Source organism: Lepisosteus platostomus, chromosome 4 (genome assembly GCF_059453375.1).
Source record: "Lepisosteus platostomus isolate fLepPlt1 chromosome 4, fLepPlt1.hap1, whole genome shotgun sequence".
NCBI lineage: Eukaryota > Metazoa > Chordata > Actinopteri > Semionotiformes > Lepisosteidae > Lepisosteus > Lepisosteus platostomus.
Window position 1 is genome coordinate 15,047,084 of NC_142614.1, and position 12,187 is coordinate 15,059,270.

At 43.8% G+C, this 12,187-nt stretch overlaps 1 protein-coding gene across 2 annotated transcripts in view; it reads right to left on the reverse strand.

The window, feature by feature from the left end:
* Positions 1-337: 337 nt before the first annotated feature.
* Positions 338-12,187, reverse strand: part of mapk4 (mitogen-activated protein kinase 4) — a 29,054-nt gene continuing 17,204 nt past the window's right edge. For both annotated transcript variants that reach the window (XM_088628662.1, XM_088628663.1), the window contains exons 3-6: positions 11,811-11,955; positions 8,542-8,703; positions 7,744-7,945; positions 338-1,697 (exon numbers count right to left, since the gene is read on the reverse strand). In XM_088628662.1, coding sequence (XP_088484788.1) covers positions 923-1,697; positions 7,744-7,945; positions 8,542-8,703; positions 11,811-11,955 — 1,284 coding nt within the window. In that variant the 3' untranslated portion in view covers positions 338-922. The remainder of the gene's footprint in view (positions 1,698-7,743; positions 7,946-8,541; positions 8,704-11,810; positions 11,956-12,187) is intronic.

Here is a 12,187-nt window from a genome sequence, read left to right on the forward strand (position 1 = left end):
AGGAGAATTGAACTGATAATAAGATGCAGACCAGTGGAAGAAAAAAGGAAACAGGAAGAAGTCATTACCTATTTGATGAAAGGCACAAAACACATTTTGTTAGATTAGTCCTGCTTACTGCCTTGAGTCATTATCTGGCAAACTTAAACCGCATAGTGCCCATTCATCTCCCCATGCGTTTGCATAGCAAATGAAGATTTCAGAAGGATAGACGAACTCACAATCAGGTTCAGGTTCTGCTTGTCTGAATAAGCACTGGATCTGGGCAGTAATGCAGTCATCACAACATTAACCCCCCACCTTGGTAATGTACTTCAAAAACCACACTTCACTGAAGGACAATTGCTAATTTTTCTCTTTTGTTTTTGCATGTGAGGGTGCATTTCCATTTGAAAGGCGTTAGAACACTTTACAATCTGCTATCATGGGTGAGTGTGCTCAGAGGATGATGATAAATAATAATTATTACAGTACTGATTCCAAAACCATCGCTTTTCATTTCAGAAGCAGCTAAGACATTACCATTTCCTTTCCTCCACAAACTCGCGGTATTCAATCAGTTCAAAAAGAGCAGTCCGATTTGAAATCACTTTTGTTCACAGTTAATCCTTGTCTGTTTTTGTACCAATGCATTCTAGCTTCGCAATCCATATTCAAGCTTCTACATAATTCGGTACATTTCACAAGTGGCCATCTGCACGATCTTTTTTAAGATGAAAGGCAGTTTTTTAAAAAAACAGTTCCCATTAAGAACAGCCTTATCCTTATCAGAAAATCTGCCTTTCATCTTGCCACTGTAGATCCAAGAGGACTGTTGTCATCCCACTCGATGTAAGTGTGCATTTAGATTCAAGCTTGCAGCTTCTAGGATAGGATTGAGTATTCCTCATGACCCGGCCTCGAAGCAGACCCCACAGTCACTCTACCAGCGGTCCTTCTGGCAGACCTTGGCCTGCACAATGTCAGCCGGCCGCTCAGGGATGTGAGCTCCATTAATCTCGGCCAGCCGGCTCTCATTCAGGTCCTCCGGCTTGCTGCACAGCTTGAGGGCCCGGGAGATGAAGACATCCAGGTCGAACTGGGGTTCGGCGCTGTCCGTGAGCTGCCGAGCCGGGGTGGAAGTGGTGAGGAAATGGGCTGATGCCGTCTGGGAGGAAGAGGATGGAGGCTGCTGGCCATTACCACTCTCGTCCTGGACCTCAGGGGCTGGCAACAGCAAAGGCGGCGGACTGGGGCTCTCCAGCCGGGCTTGGGTGCTCTCCACCCAGCGGGAGATCTCCAGGAAAAGGTCGGAGGGCGGCTCATGGGAGGGCTCCTCCAGCCTGCTCCCCCTCCTCCCCTCTCCAGACACAGGGAGACTGTTCCGTTTCCAGTGGGACAGGTCCAGGATGAGCTTGGGCTCCGAGTAGTGGTGGGGCTTGCCATCCCGCCACAGCAGCTTGTCCAGGTAGGAGGGGGAGCCCACCTTGTAGTCACAAGAGCGGCCACAATCCATGTCCCCGGGGCCAGCGCGCTCCAGTGAGGAGTGGGAATGCTCTAGGAAGCGCTCAGAGCTGCTGTGGGAATACTTGCGGGGGTCAACTTGCACCTCCTCCAGGATGGGCATGGACCCCGTGCGAGGGTCTCGTTGCACCTCCACCTCAGACCCTCTCTCCCGCTGCTGCCACTCCAGGTCAGAGGACAGGCTGGCCTGGTACCTGCAGAAGAAGCAGTCAAGTTAAAACAGGTAGGTCACTTGATAGGTCACAGGACAGGCATGCCTGGAACCTGCAGAAGAAGCAGGTTTAGTTAAAACAGGTAGGTTTACCTGATAGGTCACAGGACAGGCATGCCTGGAACCTGCAGAAGAAGCAGGTTTAGTTAAAACAGGTAGGTTTACCTGATAGGTCACAGGACAGGCATGCCTGGAACCTGCAGGAGAAGCAGGTTAAGTTAAAACAGGTAGGTTTACCTGATAGGTCACAGGACAGGCATGCCTGGAACCTGCAGAAGAAGCAGGTTTAGTTAAAACAGGAAGGACACCTGATAGGTCACAGGACAGGAATGCCTGGAACCTGCAGAAGAAGCAGGTTTAGTTAAAACAGGTAGAACACCTGATAGGTCACAGGACAGGCATGCCTGGAACCTGCAGAAGAAGCAGGTTTAGTTAAAACACGTAGGTCACCTGATAGGTCACAGGACAGGCATGCCTGGAACCTGCAGGAGAAGCAGGTTTCGTTAAAACAGGTAGGATACCTGATAGGTCACAGGACAGGCATGCCTGGAACCTGCAGAAGAAGCAGGTTTAGTTAAAACACGTAGGTCACCTGATAGGTCACAGGACAGGTATGCCTGGAACCTGCAGGAGAAGCAGGTTTAGTTAAAACACGTAGGTCACCTGATAGGTCACAGGACAGACATGCCTGGAACCTGCAGGAGAAGCAGGTTTCGTTAAAACAGGTAGGACACCTGATAGGTCACAGGACAGGCATGCCTGGAACCTGCAGAAGAAGCAGGTTTAGTTAAAACACGTAGGACACCTGATAGACTGGCCTGGTACCTGCAGGAGGAACAGATCAAGTTAAACCAGTGGGTCACCTGAATTCAGCTGTGAATCTTTCATTTATTATCCCTTTTCTTTTGGGGGAAATGCTAGGCTGTATTTTCAGCTTGCTTTAATCTAATGTTATGAATAAATCCTTTGCCTATTGGAAAACATTTAGCACTGTCCTTTTCTACCACTAAGCTGTATAGTTGCCATTAATAACTCAGTGATGCGGCAGTAGCTCATTTGCTGGGACAGACTCAAATCAGAGAACTATGCAGAATTTCTAGGAGACAAGCACTACACCTGTTACCCATTATAGTAATTTACATTATGCCTCTTAGAATATAAATTTGGTCTTATAAATGGAGGTTTGGGAACAGTAAACATGTCGGAAACGCAAAAAAGCTACACTACTTTAAAATTTAACCACAGTCTAGGAACAGTTACTTAATGGAACATGAACGCATTGGGTAATGTGGGGAGGAATCTCTTTTGATACAAGTGTATCAAACATTGAATACAGCTTTACAGCTCAGGCATGCATTGACCAGATCCCTGAGCTAAGAGTTTTTCTCTTTCTACAAGCTAGGGAAGAGATTCTTGATTTACCATCAAAATAATTTCAACAAGTTAGGAATACAGCTTTACAACATTGAGATAACAGCATTAAGTTATTGCTATAATTATTTCTCCTAAATTACGTATAACAGAACACCTGTGGGACTAGCTCACAACTCCATCAACAGGAGACAACTGTGATTGGCCAGTCTTTACCAGCTGGCTGCAGCTGCACAGGAAGAGTGGCAGAATATCCCACAGCAGCCTGTCCAGATGCTGATCAGGTCTGTGCATCAACACTGCCCGAATTGTGTAAATATGCAGGAAGGTCATTTACACTGCTAACTTTGTAAAGCATTTACTTGGACAGTGTCATATTTCATATGGAAACTCTCATAATGGTTCTTTGATCTGTATTTTGTTCTGTGACTTTGCTTGATGTCTACATTTAAAATATTTGATTACATCCATTAGACTTGAGTGCAGTGTTTCTTTTGTGCCTCAGTTATTACTGAGGTAATGTATTGCAATCAGGAAAGAATTTGCAGTTCTAAGGCTGAGAACATCAGGGAGGAAGGACAATTGTGATTCTTCTGGACAAATTAATACTTTAAATACTTCTGTATAAAACACCTTTCACCTCAATTCATACCATTCGTCAGACACAAAAATCTTGAAATTCTACATAGCTGTTCACACTCAACACTCTGACGTTTTGTTTTGCATTTTATACATAAATAAATAATTAAATACATTCGTTAAAAAACAGGAAGTGTCCAACTCTCCTTTGTTACTCTTTCTGGTCATGGAATTTTGTTCTTAAAGTCTCAAGCCAAAACCATTTGGCCACTTCAGCTGGTTCAGCTACACCAGAAACAATTTGAAACATTTCTAGACCAAGGAGTCTGTGGGCATGAAGTCTCCATTATCCTCTCACCGTCTCAACTGAGAACAGTTAATAGTATCAAACACCAGACACCACTACATGTTTCAACAGCACATTGATTGTTATGTAGCTGGAGGAAGTGTCCTGTGATTCTATGGGGTGAGCCCAGTCAGTGAGAGTGACAGAGAAGATGCCTTTGTGAACGCACAGGAAGAGCCTTGACTACCATTTTGCTATTTGGAAGTAATTTCAATTAACAGCCAGGGCAAAACTCGGCTCACTTTAAACCAAACACCAGGGAATTCTGGGAAGATGGGCTGATCAGACATCAAAAGGCACAGCAAAGAGGAATTTGGCTTCCAGGCTCCCGACAAACTTTGGACTGTCTACTGTCAAAATAGCAGTGTAGAAGCCTACATGAAAGAGAAAAACACAGAAAAGACTAAAGGACTAACAGTTTGTTTCTAGGGCAGAGGGGAGCTGAGGGACAAAATGGCTTCAAGCAGGTTCAGCACACTAACAGTGTGTGCCAGTGTCAGTGAAGGTGCTGTGTTGTGTATCAGTGTCAGCAGGGGGCTGTCTCTCTCTGGGTAAGTTTTTTATCCACCCCACACGAAAACTGGAACCTGGAATTCCATATTCAGATTAATCACCGGTACTGGAACTCTGAGACACTTTAATTTGATACCATATCCTCCCCTCACTGGTCACATTCTGGAAAGGTATGCTATGGTCTTGCTCTTTATACACAGTCCTGATCATGCAAGCTAAGACTCGCCACTTTCTTACACTGTCTTAAACTCTTCAGTGCAAAATGGAAGTGCTCCTGCTTCCCTCTCTGCTGCAGTATCATTTCCATGATGCGTTGCTAAACACCAAAGGACAGGAAGCTTTCCAGTCTCCAGGATAACATGGTATTAAGCTGTGTGGGTGGGTCAGAGAGCCGGATCTTAATCACATTTTCATGTTTTTTTAAAACTGCTCCTGTCGGGTACACTTCATCAAGACTGACAGCCCTGGTAGCTTCCTCGAGGAATCAGCGGTATTATCATCTCAGTGACACCCTCAGCTCATTCTCTTTTCATCTGATTTATTTCTTTCCTGCAATGCAACGTGCGAGCAGCATAAAGTAAGAACATGTGACAGAGCCACGATGCTGCTGGAAAGCTTGTGAAGTTCGCCTACCAGGCAAAGAAGAGATCTTATTCAAGCTGTTACTGCAGTCTTTTGTCCAGAATTCCCCCTTGTATGGAGTGTTGATGATCTGAACATTGTGGGATTCCCTGCTAATCAAGCACCATCCATTCACTGCAACTCTTACCAAGCCATGATAGCTGTTGCCTTCTGTTGTCTGAAATCTCCCAAACACTTCCAAAGATGTAAAAAAAGATGTAATCACAATGCTTTTTTATACCAATACATTTGTCTGAAAGACAGCAGACGGGAGGCCCTGTTGGTTATTTTCCTTCAGCTTAACTTTACTGGCATGAAGGAATTATAAATCCAAAAGCCGAAGATGGCCTCTCTGTTACTCACACAGGATTAATCAGTGCAAAACTAGGTTCTTTAAGAAATGTCCAACTACAGTGGGGTAGGAAAGCTGCTAATTATAAAATGTCTGTGAGTCTGGTGTAATTACATGCAGAAACTCAGGAATTCCATATGCTGAAGATTTATAACATGTCTCTCGGTGGCTGTTAGAGTTTTCTGTGCTCAGTCTTAATTACAAAGTGTTATTACCAGTTTTAACAACTTGTGTCATAAAGGCCTGAGGCAGTCTGTTTCTTCTCCTGTACTTGTTCCATCTCCAGGCTACTGCATACATACATGAATACAGCTCACGCAACAGGGCAGTTGCAAATTCTCTTGCAGGACCTCAGACTTACAGAACTCCACAGGCCTCAGGCCTTAAAGTCAGAATAGTCTGGAATTCTGCCAAAGAGCAAATACCTTCAGCATACAATATTCTGAAACACACAGACAGACATGTGAACCGGCCCTCCATCCTCCTTTTAAAATCATTATCCATGACTATAAGCACTGTTTTATATTTCAATTAATTCCTTTGGCACTTGGATTTATATAAGTAACTCTCGACATGGTCAGCAGAGACAAGTGATCCTCGTTAAAAAAGGAACCAAGGACTGCAACCAGGGAGTGCTGCAGGCTGGCTCAAGAAATTACACTGTGCTCTCAGGGCTGAGCACCCCTCTAACCTGTGGGCTTCCACAACAGCCCTGCCACACAAAGAGCAGTTCCTTGGCACACTGCTACTCTAGGTCTCACATGACATCTGTAAGGAACATTACAGAGCTCATCACTGACTGGACCAATGCTTTAATCAGAGAACACTGCTTATAGCAGTATGTATCACCTTGCTTACATGCAGCTCAGGCCACCATGAACATACCTAGAATCCATACTGCAACTTTTCACACTCTTTTTTGAGTGACATTTACTTTATAAAAAAAGGCAGTTAACGACATTGTTGATAAAGGTTGGAAAATGTTATTGCATTGATTTTCAAGAAACCTGTTTGGTCCTTTGTGATTCGATTGGTATTTCTTTTTCAATTCGGCATCAAACTCCCTGCTTGCCCTTTCACACTTTGTTCCTACAATTACAGAGTTACAGTTTACAGGCGGTGCCATGACTTGGAAGTCGCAAAACATTTAATAAGAATCCTACATTTCAAGAAGAGACAGAGACCTAAAGAGAGAAATAAATCAAACGTTCCATCCGCCATATTCAAATGGCAAACTCAATTTCACACTGAAAGTAAGGAACAAGATGTGCTGAACAATTTCTACCTCTGAGCAATTTTCTTTTCTTTGTTGGAGTGTGGCAGAAAAAAAAGAGATCAAATGGATCAAAGAACGGATTCTTTCCTTCTGCCACCGTGTGGCCCTTGTTATACTGACTCTACCATGAGGAAGGCCAGACACGACGTAGTGCAGTCTACACAAGCGAATAAAAAACTGGGGCTCTTCTGTTTAACACACCTTCCCTACCTGACAGGGGCTCAGATGTTGCCAGAGCAGTGAATGTCACTGTTGTTTTGATATGTCTGTGTTTAAAACACACCCACGGGATTTATGTATCACTTTGTTGCAGCTGTGACACTGATTTCCCCCAAAAAAGAGTATACAGGTAATACAGTATCTACCAAAAGCCCATGATACAAGTATGCGCAGCTCCAGGGTCATGTCAGGACTCCCCAGATTCGTAAACCTGTGTCAAAAATTTAGCACTGTTGTGGAAACACAGTATAATAGCCACAATAGGTATAGGAAACCACAGCTTGAATTAAAGACTCCTGTCAGAGATGGAAAGTGTCTACAGATGTGACTAGATTGTGACCACTGTCCATGTCACTTGCCAAGCAGTCTAACATCGCTCTCCCTTCTGATCTCTCGGGGCAGGACTACTGCTGATTTTTGAATCTGGCTCTCACTGTGTATGGAGGAATGAAACAATTGCATTGAGCCCTTTCTCTCCTCCACTACTGCTGCATTTTGGAACAATTCCCTTCCTCACTTTTAAACACGCCGAACACATCAGGGCGTTTGTAAGAAGAAAGGGATTTCATCAACACTCAACCTAGCTGACATCAGACTGCTGCTGTCAGGGGAAGATGACAAGTGAGAGGAACAGCGACTGTAAATCTAGCTCTGAATTGTGCTGCTTTCCTTTAAGTGCTGGAGCAGACAGCCATGAAGTCTCCTCCCACCCTACTTCACACCTCCCGCCAAGGCACCCCAGGGTGCTGTACCTCTCCCAGTTGGAGGTTTGGGTCTGGCTGGCCTCCATCAGCAGGATGTCGTCGATCTCGTCCTCAATCCGAAAGGGGTGCTGGGAGGTGGGCTCGTCCTCTGGGCAGGAGTACTGCCGCATGTAGCTGTGCATCAGCGCGTCCTCCGCTGTGAGCCGGTCCATGGGGTTAAAGGTCAGGATGCACTCCAGGAAATCAATAGCTTGTGATGAAAGAGAACAGAAAAAAATGTCCTTCAAGTTATTCGTTAGGGAACAATCTGAAAAGACATCTAACACCAAACCTGTATATGCAGTAAGGTAATGTGTCACAATTTTGAAATTTATTCCCACAGATTTCCATTGGTTAGGACAATTTTTCTACCCTGCTCAGTGACAGTTCTCACCTGTTCTCCTTTGCTTCACATCCCTGCCACCTTTTTCCTCTCTCTTATGTCTGAAGACATTCAACAGCCAACATTATTTTTTTTCTTATTTCCTACCTTTGCTGTTTTGCAGCCACGATGCTCACACATCTCCCCCACTTGAACCTTAAGCGTACAGTACTGACACATGTTTAGCTCAGAACTTTCAGAGAACCTTGAAGAGTTTTTCCGTTTCTTGCTCGAGTCTGAAATGCTAAACCTAAAAGTCACCTAAGCGCTTTCACCTGAGCAAGAGTGGGGGACTAATCCAAAAGAAAATGGGCTCCTGGGGATCGCAGTGAACTCTGGTCCTAAAATGAGGAGCCCCGCAGAGTGTGTTTAACCTGTAAGTATTCACCCTTTTTTCCATTCCTGTTCAAAGCTGTGCAGTTTACCTTCAGCGTTGACCTCCGGCAGCAAGTCCCTGAGGGACCTCTTCACCTTCCAGTCGGAGGTGACGTAGGAGGGCATGACCTTGAGCAGCTCCTGCTTGTCTTCCTCGCGGAGCACTGGGATGGTGTCCAGGATCAGCTGCATCTGCTCCAGCTCATGGGCACCTGTGAGCAACAGACCACCGAGAGGATCCCATCGCAGCACTAAAGAGTGGCTTGCAGTCACATGGCCTGGGCCATGCATGTGAGAAGAGCATGTTACCCCTCACCCTTGATCATGATGGTCAAACACTGCACCATATTCACGCTTTCCGTGGTTTGTCAACTTTTTGTCTGGATAAAACTGTAGAGACTCCTGCTTGAATTTTCAGCTAGCTTTCTGCGATGTCTTATGACTAACGTCAATGGTCTGTTTCATAAAAACATGCCCAAAAAACTATACAACCTGCAACGGTGTTAAAGAAAAGCCATAAAGCGGCTAGTCAGTTCCCGGTTTCATCAGTTTCTCTACAGTCATGCACAGACACGCACAGGGAAAAAAAAACACTGATTATTCTGTTGGTCTGATTTCCCCGGTGTGCGCACACTAGCTCTACCCCCTGTAAGCGAGAATGTTAGTACAAAACAGCCTGCTTGTCCTCCCTTCTGCAAACAAGGTGATTCAGAACACGGCTGCAGAAAGCACAGAGGCTGTGCACCTGATCAATCAGGAAAGTCCAAATTATCAAATCCGCTGCAGTATAAAGAGAATCATATGTCCTTTCTAAAGTTCAAGGTTTTCTGCTACGTCTTTCATTGGAATAGTACCTTAACTGGAATCCCAACTGAACACTTACAATACAATACAATACAACACAGCTCATCCGATGACAATGAGAAGGTTATGCAGTACTGTGGTTTAACCCAATGACAGCTCCCTCGTGATATGAGCCAATGGGGTTGTAGTTACTGTGGCAATGACAGGATGCTTCAGAAGGAAAGGCTAGAGCAGGGGTGTTAGAAAATGGTCCTGGGGGTTTTGGTGTACTTTAGATCTCTAGGTTTCCCATTTAGATCTAGAAAAGGTGTTAGATTGGTCCAGTTAACCCAATTATGATTTAATTTTTGTCATTCAGACCTGGGTTGGAATAAAAACCTGAAACAACACCAAATGTCCAGGATTTGGACTAGACACCCCTGACCTAATGTTCCTTGGATCCAGATTCTTTCACTTGACTGTCAACAGCATTCATTTGAGACTGGTAGTTATTCCATTCACTCTTTGAGCCTGTTCCAGGGCAGTAATATTCTCTATTTTATTTAACATGGTGACCAGAATGAACACTGTTCTAAAGGAGATTGTACTACAGGATTGTTGTGGCTGGTGTAATACACATGCTATAAGTTTTTGCTTTCTATAAGAAACAGCAGACCTACAATCCCCAAATATGACAGACCAAAATAATACATGATGATAAATAATCCATGTGTCCGTCTTCAGTAATGCCAGGAAGGTGTCATGGGATTGCAGCCTCCTCTGAGGTTTGCTTGAAAATTGACAGAAACCCCAATAAAAACAGCTGCGGTTTCTCCTGTAAAACCCAGTCTCAGTCATTAATTTATTCTCTTTGAGATGAACAGTAGGTTATTCATTTTCTTTGTAGGCAATGAACATTTCTTTTTAAGCAGTTCTGGGAGAGAGCAATACTCTCCTCTTGTTTAATTAAGCATTAACATGCAACAGTGCGGGTGTCTCTGTGTTGCTATGCTTCTTCTTCGCCCAACAAGAGGAGTTAGTCACTGACAAATGTTAGCATTTGAATACACTAGTTTTACTGTAGAAAATTAGTTATAGGTGTATTGCCTTTCAATACGTCAAGGCATATATTATTGGAGTGACCACATGCCCATGTTTTTGCCAGAGCAGTCCTAAATTTAAACCCTGCCAAATTGGGCTTCCAAAATGGGCTATGCGTCTCACTTTCCAGAAATCAAAGAACCTGCAATCGAGACCTGCAATGTGAGATACCACACTACTGGGGACATTCACTAGTTTGTCTCTAAGGACATTTCATCCATATCAACGTTAATCACAATACATTCGTACAGTATTATTTTCCGTTTCTGGATAGCTTTACCTTGCTTAAGAAAATTCGTGAAAGGAATCAGTGTATTGGCTTCAGCAACATGGCTGGGTTGCTTGTTCCACACTCCCACAAACCTTTGGGAAAGGCTTATACATTACATGGTTTCCTGTACCTTGCTATCTGCTGTGTCACTCTTGCCTGTCTCTCTGCCAAGCTTCACCATGGCAGTCCGAGGAACATCTCTTTCAGGGTAAATAGTTCTGTTTACTCTCCTGTTACCGGTGTTGGTGAGGTTTCAATTTTCAGTGCAGTTCTCCGCAGTTAATTTGTTCATTAGTTCTGCCTGAGCTGCATGGGAGGCAGCTAAAAGCAAAATTAGATGGAAATATTGGCTACGCCTGCAGATGATTAATTAATAATTCATGCTGAGCTGACCGGGGGTGATCGGACTCTGCTGAGTGGGGATAATTCAGCACTGCTGCTGAATGCCAACCACTCAAGTTTGTATTGATCACTCCAGCTGAGAAACACAGAGAAGAGACACTGGTGCCACATTTATTGATCCTACTTCACACCATACACACGATTTATACTTTAGGGTTTAACTGAGCACTGAAGTATTCGATTAAATAGCAATACAATCATTATGTCTCTCAATAGGCTCACTGTATTGGAATTAAAATTTGAAAATTCATATTGGGAACAAAAAATGTTTTCTGGCCTAAATGTGTAAATTGAAGTAACACACTTTAAAGCACTTGGCATCTTTCTCTTAGATATTATAAGTAGTATCAATAGTCTTTCATTATTATGTAGGTCACACCTACTGTACATGGATGTATACAGCTCTCTAAACCCAAATCTGACACAGGAAAAAATTATCAGTGAAAATTATGGATACAAATTTGAAAAATTAGGCATTTTTGGTAATTTGTGTTTTGCAATAAATAAAAATGTCTAAAAGGACTACGGCTAAAAACCTTGCACGTTTTGGGGATTTTGAGTTTTGTCAGAACGCAAACAGCACCAATAAATTTTAGTAAGCATAGTTTTGATCATTTCAGATCACAACTCAAAGAAATACAGACCTCTTCAAGGGTAAATTTGCTGTTATCCATGGACTGAATAAACAATCCATTTTCCCAGAACCGCATTAGGTTCCTGACCTCTGTGAAGTGGCACCGAGTCCAGGAAAGGTAAGTTTACCTGCAAATAGCATCCGACCTGTCAGCATTTCCGCCAGGATGCAGCCAGCGGCCCACATGTCAATGGCTTTTGTGTAGTTGTTGGGTGAGAGGAGAAGCCGTGGAGATCTGTACCACTTAGTCACCAGGCCCTCAGACAAGTATCCCTGAAAGAAAAAAAGGTGTGATAAAAAAGAAATGTATCAAGCCTGCAAGCTATGAAGGAACACAGCTCCCTGGTTATGACATTTCTGACACACAGTGTCCTTATAAGCAATAAAACAGTCAGGAAATGCCTGGAGGTGTCTAGCAAGTATCCAAAGTACATACTAAACTGCAGCACAAACCTTAGTTTCAGTCGTTCATGTCCTTTTCTTTGTACAAAATGCAGCTCAGTTG